The sequence below is a fragment of the Pinus tabuliformis genome, chromosome 3_1 (genome assembly GCF_031772625.1).
Source record: "Pinus tabuliformis cultivar Carrire ecotype Pingquan chromosome 3_1, CPIR1, whole genome shotgun sequence".
NCBI classification, from domain to species: domain Eukaryota; kingdom Viridiplantae; phylum Streptophyta; class Pinopsida; order Pinales; family Pinaceae; genus Pinus; species Pinus tabuliformis.
Window position 1 is genome coordinate 80237607 of NC_142301.1, and position 17995 is coordinate 80255601.

At 36.0% G+C, this 17995-nt stretch overlaps 1 protein-coding gene across 1 annotated transcript in view; it reads left to right on the forward strand.

Annotated features, from left to right (window-relative positions):
- The window catches only part of LOC149185866 (protein TORMOZ EMBRYO DEFECTIVE-like), a 54176-nt gene that overhangs the window by 29838 nt on the left and 6343 nt on the right, over positions 1-17995 (forward strand). The window contains exons 6-8 of the mRNA XM_089410822.1: positions 5315-5535; positions 5721-6006; positions 6440-6571. Of these exons, the coding sequence (XP_089266948.1) occupies positions 5315-5535; positions 5721-6006; positions 6440-6571 (639 nt within the window). The remainder of the gene's footprint in view (positions 1-5314; positions 5536-5720; positions 6007-6439; positions 6572-17995) is intronic.

Consider the following 17995-nt stretch of genomic DNA (forward strand, 5'->3'; position numbering starts at 1 on the left):
CCGTGTATCAACAATCTTCAACAATGATAGATTTGTGTACTCCTTGTAGATAGTGAGGGCATTTGTGTGATTTTGCACAAAGTTACAGATATGTCGTGCATCCTCAATAATGTTACCAATCCAAAGCACATTAGAAGCAATGGATTTTAGTGCTAAGTTCAATGAATGGACAATTCAAGGTGTCCAAAACACTTGTAGATATTTAGCTTCCACAATCATGCCAACAGCCTTGCAAACAGGGGCATTATCTGTAATGATTTGCACACAAAAATCAACACCTACATCTTCAATAACTTTAATAAATAACTCACCAATAAATTGTTCATCCTTGTATTCTCCAAGTGTATCCACTACTTTCAAGAAAACTGGACCATTCAAGGAAGACACCATGAAGTTGATGATTGGGTGTCGTGCTAGATCTGTCCATCCATCAGAAACAATGCTAACGCCAGATGTTGGCCATGAGGCTACAATAGGTTCAAGCATTTTTTGCACCTCTTTTTTTGCCTTCGTCAACAAATGTGGTTCTAAGCTTCTCTGAACCAGGAGGCACATACCAGGATGGAGACCCGTGAGTTAGAGCTCGACACATCTCAATAAATAGAGGTGAGCGTGCAACATTAAATGATATGAAGTTTTGATAGAAAAAGAAGGCAATGGTGAGATCAATCTCTTCCCGTTTCTCTTATTGAAAAATCTTGTTCATTAGACCAAGTGTAATTGCACTTCTTTTTGCTGGTTGTTCCCCAATAGAACTCTCAAATAGAAATTTGGTGGTGCCTTTCCTAAAAAATGGAAGGGGGCCTTCATTCTTGGTTTTTCTTGATTTTGCAGCCACATTTTTCATACAAACAGTGGACTCCTTTTCCATTTATTTCCTCTTTTGTAAAGGAACAACTTTACAAGCTCCAATTCCACAACCTGGTAAAGCCAACAAATGGCCTTTCACATGGTAATATGTGCTTTTGAAAGAAATGTGATAAAAGTTGCATCTCCATTGCACATTGCCTCCTCCCTTCCCCTTGGTGCTTGTCCCATCCTCTCTTGTGACATATTTTCACAAGGGATATTTCTCAATGTTGTCTTTAGGTCCTCCTCTTCCCTCAACATTACTTGCAGCAGACTCTGATGAAATTGGGGGAGGAGGGGCATCTCCAATGGAGACATTCTTTCCCTTCCTTTTCCCCCTAACTGCTGCCTTTGATTGAGCCATGAATATTGTAAAACAAATAAACAAAACATACACAAATTTGTAAAAAAACATCATATACAAACTGCTGTAATAGAAATGCAAAAAAATAGATAAGAAATGCGCTTACCTGGTGCTTGAATCTCCTTGCCGAACGCTCGACACCCTTAGCTCTTTGTCCACAACTCAAAGTATGCAAAGCTGAAAGAGAAATATGGTAAAAAACATAAGGAACAACGCCTTTTTTATGCGCGTGGGTTTCAATTTAGGGGATTCGAATCCCAGAATCGGGACACATGTCCCCTTTTGGGATTCAAATCCCCAACGAATTGCAAGATTCAGACACGTGGCCCCTTTTTAACGAATCCGGTTACTTAGATGATTGCACATATTTCTTAAATGTCCTAATATATATATATATATCTATCGCATTTGCCCGTTTCCAAAATTTTGGGGGGCCACGTTTCGTACTCGTTCCTGTTTCAGAAACTCGTACTTGTTTCCCCGTATCGTGCAACTTAGCTATGGGAGGCCTATCATTAAAGGACATGGAAATTGAAAAGCTAAGAGCTCAGTTGGAGAAGGCCCAAGAAAATAAAATCAAGGCTGACAATGCATACCTTGCTGAAGTACAAAAAACCTTCATAATAGTAGTTAGAGAAATATATGAATGAGTCAGCCACTGCCTTGACATTGACAGAAGCTAGACAAAAAATTTGGGTAGATATTAATTCGACTTTTTCAGAATTATGGACCTCAATAGAAATTATATTTGAACAAGAACAACTTGTTAACAAAGAAAATGAAGCCATAACACAGATCAAAGAGGAATTGGAGCATAAACTAGGAGAAGCCACCAGAATTATAAAATTCTTAAACTCCAAAACTAAAGAAGAGCTGGAAGACTTAGGGATCGAGGACAGAACTAAAACAATCCTCGCAGTTAGGAGAGTTCTGACAAAGAAAAACCTCATGTTACAACTAGAGAACAAGTGCCAAAGTCTGAAAGTTCAGATAAATAAATTTCATAAAAAATTCTCTATTTTGCTTAGCAGAGGTCTTCCTCCTTTGATAGATCAGAATAATCACCTCATTTCACAAGAAAGTTACCAGGAAAGATTGTACAAGATAGCAAATGATAATTCCAAATTTGCTAAGGTAAAAGGAATGATCACTGGTAAAGCTTTCTTAGAAGGTTTGCAAGATGATTTATTTATTGAACATGAAATTCACCACCTCTTCTTAACTAAACCCACATTTGAGAAATATACTGAAGTGGATGAAACTTACAGAAAAGTTATTAAGTTTTCATGCCCCAATGAAGAGGAATGGGATAAATTCCTTGAACTTATCGAATAAGAAAGGTGAATTTCTTAGAAGCAGTTACAGGGAAAAAGGAGCAGAATGTAGGATTTTAGCAACCAATTGCAGTGAAAGAAGGAATAGAAGCAAAATAACATGAGCATAAAGCATGGAATCAATTTAAAGTAGCAGTCATCAAACAACACCCTCGAATAGTGTGTTGATTAGTCAAAATCAGTTCAAAAAATCTATTTTTGTGTTCTATTTTTGTAAAAGATCCAAATCAGTTTTGGATAATATTGTATTTTGTAATGAATTTTATTAGATTTAGATATTTTTGAATTACACTCTATAAGTATTTTGTAATTCGAAGAAAGAAGGGTTGAACCCTTGTGATGATCCAGTGACACTATTGTACTACTCTGAAATATTTCTGAAGATAATCAAAGGATTCTGACTTCATTCTTAACAACTTCTGTGTTCATGTGAGTTTTTCTTGTTTATTCATTTATGTTTTTCATCATATATTCAAGGTAACATAGGAGTTAGGGTAAGGCTAAGTTAAGTATTAACTTCCCTGAAAGCCCGCTGCAAAGTTATCATCTTTATGGAGATTAACTAATTGAACAATTTGTTTAAATTAGTTCCTCTGCATCTTTAAATTGTTGCCTTTTGTCATCTCTTGAATATATTATGTTTGGCTGTAGAATTTATCCGCACACATCAACTGTATTTAATTAATTAAGTATTCAATATGATTGTTTGATATTAAATATCTTCTCATTTTCTACTTTCAAAAGTTTTGTACTGTTATGACTGAAAATCAGCCCTTTGAAACTTCTCAAAAATATTTGGATTTTGCAAGTGTTAAAGGTTAATGCATTGGTCCCAACTCAATTAAAACCCACCCTTAGATGTTTTGGCACATTTCCCCAACCTAGAACTATCTACAAAGATACAACAATGCACAACAAAAGTGAATTCATCATATGACAATGACATTATGTTGAAGCCTAAAATAGCCATAGAATACTAAACTAAGAGTAAAACATAGAAAACAGTGAAATACTAGTAAATTTCTCAAAAAATACTAAATAATAAATCGCAGCTCCAATCTGGTGGCTCCAAGTCACAAAATGAAAATTGCAACTCCAATCCGGCAGGTCCAAGTCACAAAATGAAAATCGCAGCTCCAAATGTCTTAGGTCCCCGGATGATGGTAAGTTCAAATCACAACAAATTGCAGATGGAAAATGTCGAGTGACAACAACAGGAAAATCTTGGGTGGCAAGGTAAAATGCTGAGCGACAGTAGAAGGAAAATGTCGGGCGATAGTAGAAGGAAAATGTCAGGGGACAAGGTAAAATCGCAGGGTTAATGAGAAATGAATGAAAAATGTGAATGATTATGTTTTAAAGTTTTAATTTATCCTTTAGTTTTTGTTTTCATTTTTTTTTAAATTATATTAAAATTTGTAAGTTTTTATGTTTTTAATTGTTATTGGCAAAACAAATTGTGGGGACGTTTTAATTTTTTTTATATATATTTTTAACAATGTGGTGAATCGGTAACTGCCAGGCCTAATCTAAGGAAGACCCAGGATCAATTCTCATAGCTGCCGCTATAACACCAAGAGTACATCCAACAACCTGCAAGCAGATATACTAATTTCTTATGATTTTGGCAAGAGCTGAGACTCACGGATAAGGGGAGTCTACTCCTTGAGCTACACACCATAGCAGGATAATATACTCAATGTGATTTGAACCCTGACTTCGTGGGTTTCACCCAACAGACCCAGCCGCTTCACCATACATCACTGTATTTAATTTTTTATATTTTTAATTGTTATTAGCAAAAAATTTTTGGGGGGACACTTTTCGTCACAAAAAAAGGTCCCCTCGGAGTTTCCCCAAAAAAAGGGACGTGGGGAAATGTTTCCCCAGGAGTTCCCCGTCCTAGGAGCGTGGGGGAGCATGGAAGTGTGTCCCCGTAGAACACCAAATATTAATGATAATATTCAGTGTTGAAAATATCGGTATCGGCAAAATATCGGCGAAGGTCCAGAAAATATCTTATCGGCAATATCGGCAAAAATATCGGCAAAATATCGGCAAATATCGGCAAGCATAAAAAATAATTTTTTCAAAATTTTAAATATAGCCGATATTTTCAAAATATCGCGATATTTTGCCGATATTTTCCGATATTTGCCGATATTTTGAAAATATCGCGATATTTTCAAAACAGAAAATATCACGATATTTTCTCAGCGATATATCGTTTTGCCGAAAATATCGCGATATTTCCGAATACCGTCGATATATCGCCGATATTATCAACAGTGATAATATTGATGATTAAATCAAAATTGAACTATTAGGATTGATTGATGATCAAAAGGGATTTTCCATCAACAATACTTGATTACCAATTAATGCAAGGTGATTTTCTATTTTTGGAAAGTCATACTTGGACTTTCTCTTCTTAGACTTTCTTTTTTTAGAAATTCATCACTGAGCTGTCAATTTTTCAACAATTTTTTCCAATTTACAAGGACTTGTTTAGGGATAATGTTTACTTAATTGTAGTGGCTTTGGTTTATCTGATGATCACTTTGTGGAGTGAGACGTTTTTTTTTTTCAATTCAAAATGTTTGTGTCTACATTTGGGTGATTGTGCTAATCATATACAGAAGCTATGTTGTTGTGTCTGAAATGCTGCTTGTTAAATGCAAACACGGTGCCATGTCAGTCTTTTTACTTTAGTTCATCTTATATTTTAGTTATCAGGTTGTGTTTTGACATTATATAAATATTTTAGGTTGTAAATATATGGGACCTGCGTGATTATCACTGTCGGGCAACAATACCAACATATGAACCACTAGAAGCTGTTTGTGTTCTGCCAACTGGTTCTAGGCTGGTGTCTGTTATGAACCAAAGCCGGGCATTGCCTGAAAATCAAAAGAAAAGTGGTGCGGCTCCAGTGTATTTTTTGACAGTAGGGGAACGTGGCATTGTTCGTATATGGTATTCAGAAGGGTAAGCTGGTTATCTGCATCTTACTAATTCTAGTTATTGACACAATGTGATTTTATGGAAGTGAAAATTTGAGTTCTATGTTTATGCTGTTCTGTCTCAAAGAATGATATTTTGATTTTGTCATCATCTCCAAATCATTCGCCTATACATGTAACTTGTCTCAATTGGCCTTGCATTGCTTGTAGTGCTCTGTGCTTATATGAGCAGAAGTCCTCGGATGCAATAATTAGCTCTGACAAAGACGAGTTGAAGGGAGGCTTTGTATCTGCTGTTCTACTACCCCTCACTCAAGGAGTGATGTGTGTTACTGCTGATCAGCGTTTTCTCTTTTACAATCTGGATGAGAGCGATGAAGGAAAATGTGATTTAAAGGTCAGCAAGCGTCTTATAGGTTACAATGAGGAGATAGTGGACTTGAAATTTCTTGGGGATGAGGAGAAGTTTCTTGCAGTTGCAACAAATCTGGAGCAGGTGTGACTGTCTTATAAAAGAGTGATGAATTTCTCTCTAGTGTTTTAGCTATGCAAAACTTGTTTCCTTCTTGATGTTTTAAATTCATTGTCTATTTTGTTATAAGCAAGGGTCCATGTAGCTGTTTTGTCTTTGGCATGTATGGTTTCTTTATGTATAGGATGCAAGATTCTGAAAATTGTTTCTTATGTGGAATGCTAGTGCAATATTTTACTGGAGCTGTTAGTTCTCATTATCTAGTGCCTAGTTTGAAGCAGCTGATATATTTCGATGCATGCATCTGTTTTGCATTTTTAATAATTTTGTGAAATTTCACAATGATGGTAAACATGCTTTTAACAGTAATGTTGATATTTTTATACTTAATACATGGGAAATCCTCTCAAGTTCTCAACTGCAATGTCATACTGCTCTGTTGGGATTGTTTCTGCAGGTGCGCATGTATGACCTTTCATCGATGACATGTGTATACGAGTTGCCAGGACACACAGACATAGTTCTTTGTCTAGATACTGTTGTTTTTTCTGGACATATTCTGTTAGCTTCTGGGTCCAAAGATCACACAGTGAGTATTCCACAGTTGGAACTTACCTTCTCTAAGTGCATATGCTTGAATCACTTCATTAGTGAGTTACTGAGTATCAACTTGTTTAAGATCACTACTCAACTAAATATAGCGGATCTGTACATACATTTTTTTTATCATCGATGCTTTATGTCATTTGCTTGCTTTCTGATGTCATGCAATCAGTCTTTGTTGTTATGGGTTTAGGATTGTTACATTATGTGGAAGAACTTTGTTATTTTCCAACAATAAAGGTAAATAATACTGCTTCATTAGTAATTGCTTGAATTGTTATTTATGTTTTATAGCAAGCCCACTAACATCCTTGTTAATCCACATACCTCCTGGAAGATGGGATTAGAATTGTTACATTATGTGAAAGATCCCAACAATAAAGGGAAATAATACTGATTCTGTAGTAATTGCTTAGATTGTTATTCATGTTTTGTTGCAATCCCACTAACATCCTTGTTAATCCACATACCAATACCAACTTGAAGATGGTAATTGCTCTCCCAATTAGTATTCAAAAATTTTGCATGCTTTTCCTTGAAGCATGTTGTTCTCGGATTTGGTGCATGAACTAGATAAGTCTTGGTGAGTTGCTCTTTTGTTGATATGGGCATTGTTAGATAACATTGCAGATACTGACATGCATGAAAGAAAAAAATGATAGGTAGAGGGTTAGTGGAGAGTAAGTGGAAGTAGGTAAAATGTTAGGTGAGTGGTCATCTTTGATCAAGTCACCTGTGAAATATTTGCAATGATGTTTGTGAAATATTTAGTACAAAATTACTAATATAGTACATATTTGAATTTTGGATGAAGTCCTGTTGTATGTATTTTGTCACAAGTCCAAAGAAGCAGTTGTGCCAATTTTTTTGAAGATTAGAATCATCAGGCAACAACTTATCATGTCATTGTAAACCCAATTTCTGCAAATTTTATGTAAATGATGCTAGTACGAGCGTTTAATTATGTAACAACCTAGGTAAACCTATGATTTTGGCGACGAATTTCATCCTAGGAGGTTTTTCGTCTCACCGCATTATGTGTGTTTCTAAACACGAATAATCAGTGGAGTTTTTCCCTCCAGCTTAAACCCTAAAGCTAGGGTGGAATTTATTAACAAAGTCTTAGGTGAGTCCTAGTGTTTTTAGTCGAGTCTATTGTAAAAGTGATTTGGAAATAATTTAAGCTATTTAGCTAAATTATTTTATTACAGATCACTTGGTCTACTAGATCACGTTTGTTGTAAAATTGGGTAAATATTATGAGGGTCTATATCGAATGGGTATTCCCCATTTGAGGGTTGAAATTGTAATCATCTAATGTAAAAATACTTTAGTGCATGATCCCTCGCAATTAGACACCATGGCTAAATATTTGAGGGTGGAAAGTAATAAACCCCCTCTTGTGCTAATTAATTAATTTTTTTTGGCAAAAATAAAATTAAATCCTAAGCCAAAAAATTAATTAATTTAGAGTAAAAAATTTAATTTTAGAGAAATTAATTTCTCCAAGTGGAAAATGACCAAAAAATTCGCGGGTCATAAAGAAATCAAATTTTGAAGGTCCCCCACCAAGGCAAAAATGGATATTTTAAGAAAAATTGAGCCCTTGGACCTTGTTGGTTAAGTCAATGTCAAAATTTTGAGGAAATTGATCCAAAATAATTATTTTTGAATTAATAAAAAATGTATGTTGCACTGGTTTTAGGGACCGGGGGATGAGTCCCTGGAATGGCTAGAGTGCACTCCCAAATTTTCAGGGGACGAGGGGATGGGAACGACAATATATATATGTGTGTATATATATATATATATATATATATATATAAAATTCAATATTAACATTTGTAGTTGTTTCAAGCTAGTATTATGCACAACCCTTACACTTGCCAACTAAAATCTCAAACAATTTGAAAAGGGGTTGAGTGACATTCCATTATTGGCCACTAGACATGAGCTTTAGCTTTAGGAAACTTAAGTGTAACTACTTTAAATTTGTAATAAGGTCCATGAACAATCTATCAAGGAGAACTATCTTTATATTAGTTTTTTTTCCTCATATTTCTTGTTAATGATGACTATGTTAAACACAAAAGACATTCCCTTTTCAATAGGTTTTGCAAACTTTTATAGCTATGTTGAAATCCACTATAAAATAATTTGGTTTTCTAACAATATTAAATTCATATTTCAAATTAAGAAGGGCACTGAATAGGAATTTATTTAAACATTTAGTACTAAATCCAATTCACAACTATTTGATTGTTTTCGCAATGCTTGGGGTTGGGATGATAGAAGCACTGAACTTGAATGAGTCCTCGAAACCCACATACAATATGTAAACGCTGAGAGAGCAAGAAAAATAACCACAAGGATCATCCTTTTAAAACATGGTATTTTTTGTTTTCTTGACATGGAGGGTGCTTTTTGTAATTTTACCATTGAAAATCCAATATATCTAAATCACTAGAAATCCAAAATGAAACCCATCATACAAAACCGATGTTTTGAGCTGCAACTTGTACAAAATATTTAGATTCAATGCATTCCAAAAAAATGAATGGGAAAAATGTTCATATTGTTGAATCATTAATGCCCATGATTGTCAAAACTGAAGCTCTGTGATTGGATAATCCCTAAAACCTTCCCAAAATATCCCCGAAATCTGCCTAAAAAACCCTTGAAATCTGCTAAAAACATCCCTGAAATCTGTCTAGAACATCCTTGAAATATGTTTGGAACGTCTTGGGGATGGCTTGCAAGTCCCCAATGGATTTCCCAATAGTTTGGGGACGTTTCCTAAGGGTCCAAAAGTACCCGGAATGTGGGGACGCAGGGTACGTGAGTATTTTTGGGGTGGAGTCGCGGGGGACGAGTCCCCATGCAACATAGTAAAAAATGGTTTTTAAGAGAAATTTGAAAATTCCTTAAAAATAAATATTTTCAGCAACAAAGGTTAAAAGTTGATCAAGTATTTATCGACGGTTGAGATTATTTTGACGGGGATCTAGCCAACTAGTCGTTATTTTCCACTTGGAGATATTTCTCTATAAATAGAAGACTATTGAGCTTCTATTGGCATCATGATCTTTGGTTGATGTAATTTTGTGAACACTGGTGTGAAGCCATTGTTCTGCTGGGAACGTTTGAAATTCATAATAAAAGACTTTGGGGTTCAGTTCATGGTGTATTTGTCTCGTTGATCTGTGGTATGTGCTGGGTATTTGCTTTCCTATATTGTGCTTAATATTTTATAAGACTTGTTTATTCATAGATGGTGATAAGAACATTCTATTGGTAGATTTTGGGTTTATCTTAGGTGATTTGATTCACCATATGTCTAACAAGTTTTCTTGAGAAAAATATATAGAGTTTGTAGGTTCCCCAATCCTTGGACTCCAAGTTTAGACTGTGGGCACAAGCCAAACTTGTTTGGACTTCAAGAAATTTATTTGATTTTCTTACTTCGCTAAGGGTGTGGTTAAATATCTATCTTTCGAAATACATCAAGCCATTGTCATTGTTATAAAAATTATTCTTCAAAAAACTTTTCAAGCATTGTATATTTGAATATTTTTTAAATTATTTTTGTAAAATAATTTTTGTAAATAGATTTATTCTAACCCTTGTTTTGCAGCTAGTGGGGTTTTGGTTTTATTTTGAATTTTTGTATATATTGGGGTTTCAGGCACTTGTTATTTCATTTGTGCAGGTGAGATTCAAAAAGATTTGTTGGATTGGAGCTAGATCTAGGCCCTTAAGGGTAAGATCTAGTCTCCATTTTGTTTGCAGGGGAAACACTGAAGGTCTGAAGCAAAATCACATTTTGGCGAGGGTTTCAAAATTTTTAGGGCCTTCAAGCCCAATGTCTTCCCTTCCTAGCCTACCCGCAACTCTTTTCTGCCTTCCAACCCTAGGCTGCAGGCCTGATTCGGCCTTTGAAGCCGTAGCGTGACCCTTTTTAGGGCTGCCATCATTTTTCTAGGCCTTCCAATCTTGGCCGTAGGCTTTAGTGGCCTCCCATCCCTTGCCGTAGCCTCCTCCCTGCGTCGGCCTGCTTCATTCCTCGTCGTTGACCCTCATTTCTCCTCCTCCTCTCCTCTCAGCCTCCTTATCTCTTAACCCTCATTATGTTACTGTTTGTTATAACAAGAATAAAAACTCATAACAGTGGTAAAAGACACATTAAATTGGTATAAAATTAAATCATAAGTGCCTCAGACATCAATGAATTAATTGCATGAGTTTGGGGTGTCCATCATTGGGCATACTCCATGATTTATTGATGACTGTCACACTGCTTACTAAGGTCTGAAACACATCAGTGGCATAAACAATTTTTCACTGTTTGCATTCTATATCAAGTACTCTAATCTAGCTCAAGAAGAAGTGGTGATTCTAGCACTGTTTTGTCATACTGCCATTGATTAATTCACTGTTGTCATAAATGTTCATCTAATGCTCATTAGATGTGATTGGAATATATGTGACATAGGTTTTCTCTTGTTTATTGCTCATGGTGTAAAAGATTGGCTTATGTTGTTCATTACTAGTGTCAATACATTTAAAGCTAACATTGTATTTCCTTGTGGATCTCATAAGTATCAAAGTTCATAATCTTTGTAACTCACTCCCTAAAGCACATAATCTAATAATTTTGGTTGCCTAATAAATCTAAGAGCTCATTGGATATTGGTATCTATTGTCTTTGGCATAAGAATCTTGGTGAATAGTGCTTTCATTATTGTCATTCTTGTTTCATTGTCATTATCTATTTGTGAATGATAACTTTACATTGGCACTTAAGATCTAAGAATTCTTAACTCAAAGACCGCTTGTTTCAATTGAATATCTCTTGAATAATTGGCATTAAGAAGTCTAATTATCATTGGCTTGGAAGACTTCTAATTATCTAAGAGTATTATCCCTATCTTGAAGAATTGTCATTGGATAATAAACTTGAATACAATTGTGGATAAGTGCTCTTGTTCTCTTTCTTGCCATTGTTGGGTTATGGCTTTTGTTATTCTGAATCTTTGAGATATTGGTGATTTTCCTTTAAGAGCCTATATCTTGTGGTAGAACTTCATCTATTGTTCGGATTTCATCTCTTATTCTAGATACCTTACAAAATATGATGACACAGTATCGTCTCTTGTCATCCTTATCATCCTTAGTTCATTGTTGAGGCTTGCTATTTGACTAATGTTCTTGATGGTGAACAATTTGGAGAGAGCCTCATACATTTCTTGAGTGGAGTCTATGTTGGATATGTATGGAACTAGGTTGTCCTTTACTCTATCTACAATTAGATTCATGGCCAAGATTTCAGTTTCTCTGCTTCATCTATAGGCTTCTCCCTTCATTGTAGTTGACCTAGTTCCTATAGATAATAGGCTTCTCTCCTTATATAATTTTCCCTAATGATCTTCCTTTGATCCCTGTTATGTAAAAAATAATAATCCGTAACTATTAGTTAGTTAGGCAAAAGGGATTATTTCACCAAGAGACACCTAGGGCTGTATTTAAGCCATGGTCTCTCGCACTGTAAATCATCAAGTTATTACTAAAATATATACATTTTTGTTTAATGTTGCATTTATCAGCACCGTTTGGTATCAGAGCGAGTTCGCTCCTTGGGCCCTATTGATCTGCTGCCATCGGTTTCCTTCCGCTGCCGCTGTTACCTTACTCTCCCTGTATCCTTGTTCCTGTCTTCATTCGTTCTGCCACCTCCTATTTGCCCTGCCCAATATTCCACTGATAGCATCCCTGCTCGTCCGCATTCTGGTTTCGTTCCTTATCCGCTCCATTGCATTCCGGGCACGCTACATATCGTTCTTCCTTTTCGCCAAATCTCGGTAGTCATCGCCGATATCCACCGATTCCCTTTCCGACATACACCGAAATCTTCACCGTTCACTGTTCTACTCGACTCCCGACAAAACCGTTTCTTGTCCCTCGCCGTCCCTTCCCAACCACCCGACATTTGTCTTCCTGTCATCCCTTCGCTGTGCGCTATTCCCTTCGCCTCCACAGTGCTGCCACCCCCGCGCAATCCCGCCATCGTTTTCTATTGAAGACCGACCAACCTTTTGTCACGTCTCCCCGCTGTCGACAAACATTGATTACCAACAATAATTGAATTATATAAATATAATTTGAATTATATATATATATATATAAATTAATTATATAATTATATATATATATATATATATATATATATATATATATATATATATATATATATAATTACAAGATATATTGTATATTAAAAATTAATTAATTAAAAAAATTTATTATTTAAAAAAATTAGCTCAATTTAAAAAAAAGAGAAGAAGGAGGTTACGCTGGATAAGTATACTCCACCTCACACTCGCTCAATGGCTTCATCAATGTCGATGGCTGATTTCAATAAAAGATTGTTAGACCTTAAGACTAAGGTGATTGGACAAGGCGACAAAATCGAGGCACTACAGGGTACAACAAAGAGAATAGAGAGTAGCTCGAAGAGAACAAGAATGAATTTAAAAAGAATCAGGCAAACCTTTCAGTTAAGGTGGACTAAGCGATGGTGATGTTGACCTGTATTTGTAACAATATGAAGATTACGCCTGATCAAATTCTCCAGAATAATGAGGCCGCTCAACATTTCAATCCTCCAGATTCGTCAAAATCATCAGACTCACATGAGAAACCCGAGTCTCCAAAGACATCTTCCATGCTTAATCAAGAAAATAGTAACACGAATGTTCAAAACAGGAAGCTTTGGAATCCATACACCAATATGTCATTTTTAAATCAACACTCTTTCTTTGCCTCGTCGATGGCTACATATCAACGAAGAGCAAAACTTGAGCTATCCAAATTTGACGGTAACGAAAAATGCAGCGTTGCTTGGTTCAATAAAGCAGAAGAATATTTCGTGATTTATGGTATTGAAAATGATGACGAAAAGGTCAAGGATGCTTCCATGCAAATGGAAGGCGAAGCATATAATTGGTATATGTGGTGGAAAAAGATGACACTTGCGATTAGTTGAAGGAAATTCAAAAATGCATTCTTTAAAAGGTTCCAAGGTGTCAAGGAAGAAGAATTCTTCTCAACACTCACTAGATTACAACAAAAGGGAGATGTGGACGAATACACTCGAGAATGGGAGACTTTAGCAATGTGAGTACCTGCATTATCAGAAACTCGTCTCATTCAATCATACACCACGAGACTTAAACCCCATCTACAAGCAGAACTTGAGCTTCATGACATTACAACGATAGAAGTAGTAAGACAAAAAGCAAAAGCTGTTGAAAAGAAATTTGAAAGATGTTGTGGTCAAAGGTTAAAAGAGTATATTCGAGATGAAGATTTCCCCAGTCTGCGAACATGGATAATACAAAATATGTTCCACCACATCTTCGTGAAGGAGACAAAACTAATGTGGAAATGCAAAGAATGAAAGAGGGCAAGTGCAAACGTTGTGGCGAAAAATGGGACCCTAAACATAGGTGTGCTAAAGGAAAAGAAACCAAGAACCTATATAAATGTGAAGCAACTAATGATTTAGACAGTAATGAATCGAATGTAGAAGAAATCGAAGATTCCCTAGAATTCTCTCTAGAACTAGATGATGAGAGCATTCAACAAGTATCATTATCAGCTATGACAGGTATATCACAACCCCAGACATTAAAATTAAAAGGACATATCAAGAAGAACAATGTAATGGTTCTCATCAATGGCGGTAGCACCCACAATTTTTTGGACTCAACCATGGCGAAGAGGCTCAACATTTTCACATTTCCCACGCTGATGGTAAGAAAATTGAAAAGATAGGGAAATGCCATAAAGTCAAATTGCAAATTCAAGACTTTAATATAGAATTCCCATTCTACACTGTACCATTAGGTGGAGTGGATGTGGTCTTAGGTATCCAATGGCTACAAACCCTCGGTACTTACTCTGCCAACCATCAAAAGCAATTTATAAAATTTAAATGGGAAGGGCAAAAATACAAATTATATGGGTTCCAACCACTTGAGAACCAAATTGTATCATCATCCTAGATGATGAAAATGATTCGGAAGGGAGCGCCAACCTATGTAGTACAGTGTCATCAATTAGAAATGTTAACTTCGAATCTAGTCAACGAAGAAGCACCAAAAGTCCAAGAGCTAATTCAAAAGCACGAAAAAGTATTCCAAGACCTTCCGATGAAGATGTTGCCTAAAAGAGATATTGAGCATACAATAGAAGTCAAAGCAGGATCAAATCCCATCAACATCAAACCATATTGATATCCACATCATCAAAAAACTGAAATTGAGAGATTAGTCCAAGATCTTTTAAAGTGTGGCATCATCTCAAAAAGTAAAAGTCCGTATGCTATTCCAGTTGTATTAGTTCGAAAAAAGATGGATCGTTCAGATTATGCGTCGATTATCGAGGACTAAACAAATAACAATTAAAAACAAGTTTCCAATTCCTTTTATCAATGAAATTTTGGATGAACTACATGGTGCTAAATACTTCTCGGAATCTCCTTTATATAGGATATTTTGCCCCTCATTTAGGCTGACTTGTCCAGTTTGAGGCCGACTTGGTGGAGAAGGCCTAATTGATCTATTTTACATAAAAATAAATTTCTTTCTTGACAACTGAAGCGCAAGAAGGGTCTTTTACATTATGACATGGACAAGGACACTTGACATAAACCCTAGAAGCCTTCAATGGAGGCTTTCACCTAAAAACAATTGACCCAAACATGAAACCCATGCTTTAATAAGTCAATTTCTTGACAAATACATTACATCATGACTCAAATACAATTATGAAGACCGATACTAGTTACATTCTTCAACAAGACAAAGCACATAAATAACAAGTATCACTAAATTCAAAAGCTGGTGTAGGATGGAGTGTCGCAGCTATGGTATATCTCCAATGATGAACAAGTAGCTGTCATCTTGACAAAATCTCTTCCTAATAAGAAGCTTGTGTATTTGAGAGACAAGCTTGGACTGATTGATATATCCTCCCCAGTTGAGAGGGAGAGATAGACACATCATTTTTGTTTTCACTTTGTGAAGAAATGATGGAGGATTGGGTAAGCATCTGACATCCAATACTCTTTGAGGATGAGGTAGGGCATCCAAGCATAGAGTAGTCGAAGAGGAAATTCCTTGCGGATGTGTTATTCCAAGATAGGAATTGTTCTGGAAGGACATACACTATGAACACCCGGGTGGGGTATGTGCCTTGAGAGATAATGATGATGGTGTCTATCAGTCATTGGTCTCACCAACATTATGGTCTGATCTTGTGGAGAGATAGCGTTGTTAGTTAAGGCCTTTCCATGTGATAATGTTGTTTGGAATGATGCAAGGAGATGGCTTACCAATCTGACTCTTCTTCTGAGATCTCTTCAGTTTGAGAATGTCCATGTACCATTTTGTGAATACCTCCTTAGTTAAGAGGGAGTGTTGAAAAATGTGTAACTAGGTTCGGTCTTCATAAATATGAAATGTACTTTTGATTCATGTATATTGTAAAATGAAAGAAAAATTATTATTGTTATTTTTGTAGCATGGGTTTCATGCTCAAGGTCTTTTATTTTAGAGGTGAAGCACCCATTGAATGCTTCTAGGGTTTGTCCTAGGATCAAGAAGTCAAAAGTCATTGTCATATGAAGACCCCATTGGGCACATTGTAATTTGTAAAAAGAATTATTTTTGTATTTAAAAGTGTCAAAATACCCTCCAAGGTTGAGTCGGCCTGGCAGCTAAGAAGTCAGCCTCAACTAGGGTATTTCATCCACCTTGGAAGCCTATATATAGCAAGAAAGTCGATCTCTTATGGATATCAATCATTCTCTCATCATTCAAGCGAAGTAGAAGAAGAAGAAGGCCAACGAAGAAGGAAGAGGGACGAAGGACACATGTTTGGGTTATTTCTCTCTCTCATTTCACATGTGCGAAGGAAGGAGGCTAGGGTTTTGCTGGTGCAAGATCACACTTGGAGAAATTACAGAAAGAAGGTCGAAGGAAGCTCTCTTCTAAAAATATATCTAAGCAAGACATCGTCCTCATTGATGTGATGTGGATGTGGAAGATGATTTGACCATCGGTGCTTGAGACGTTGGACTATATGCACTAAAAATGGGGTAAGCTTTCATACTATCCTTGAAATGGATGTCTTCCCCTTCAAAATTTCATTTAGAAGTGTAAATTGCAATGAATGCTAGCTTGATTTGCCATTTTTCCCCTAAATGGTTTCTCTTCTTGCTATGGATGAACCCATGTGTGCTACAACTCCTTTTGCATCTTGATGTAGTAGTGATCAATTTTTTTACATGAAATTAATATAATATTATTACAAGAATTTACATGTAACAATTATCAAAGGTACATAAAAATTAAAAATAATTGCGATGTTGTACATATCTGACTTTGTTAATCAAGGTTGTTATCGATGTCAATATGCATTGACCGAGATGTCAATATTCTTGAGATGCCTGGTTCTAGATGATGATGTCATGACTCTTGGTTGACAGGATACCATCAATGAAGATGTCAAGTCACGAAGAAGTCAAACCACTAATGAAAGAAGTCCTAAGAAGTATTTGATCTAATGTTGCATGCACTTCATGATCTAGACCTTAACTCTTACTGCTATATGGAGTTATACACTTAATGATGTCAGACTCTTGAAGAAGGACTATACTTGATGATGTCATACGTGATGGCTCTTGATGACATGGTTGGAGACTACATGATGACATGAATGTTGCACTATTACATGTTGATACTATAATGAATCACTTGGTGACATATGATGACATGGAGGACTTCATGATGATGTGAAAATAATATAAAGACATAGTTGGAGTCATAACAATGAAGAAGCCATTAATGACCTCATGCTGTCCCAAACATTTTATGCACAAAATTTCAAGGGCTGTCACAAAGAAAAATAATTTTTGACACCTTGGAGGCATCTTTCCACAATGATTCCTATACCATCTTAAAGATGATTTTTTTCCTCTTTCTAATAAGCTATTACTTGCCCCCAAACTCCCGGTGGTTGATGAGATATTGAATTTTTAAGGTAAAAAATATATATTTGCAGGCTAGCCGACCTACACTTTGTCACTCATGTTGGCCTCCCTCCAGAAAGACGTGTCCCTTCATTTCAAACTCAAATCAGTATAAATACAAGTCGGAATTCATCATTCTAGCACAGAATTTTCGGTGAAGACAATCACAGGATTTCAGAGAGAAAAGATAAACTCAGAAAGACAACCGAGCTCATAAGGAGAAGGACGAAGGTGATTGGGTCTATTTTTAAGGGCAAGTTTACACCTGTAAGAAGGCCCCATTAGTACAGGAGGACAGCTGCTGTCTTAAGGACATTT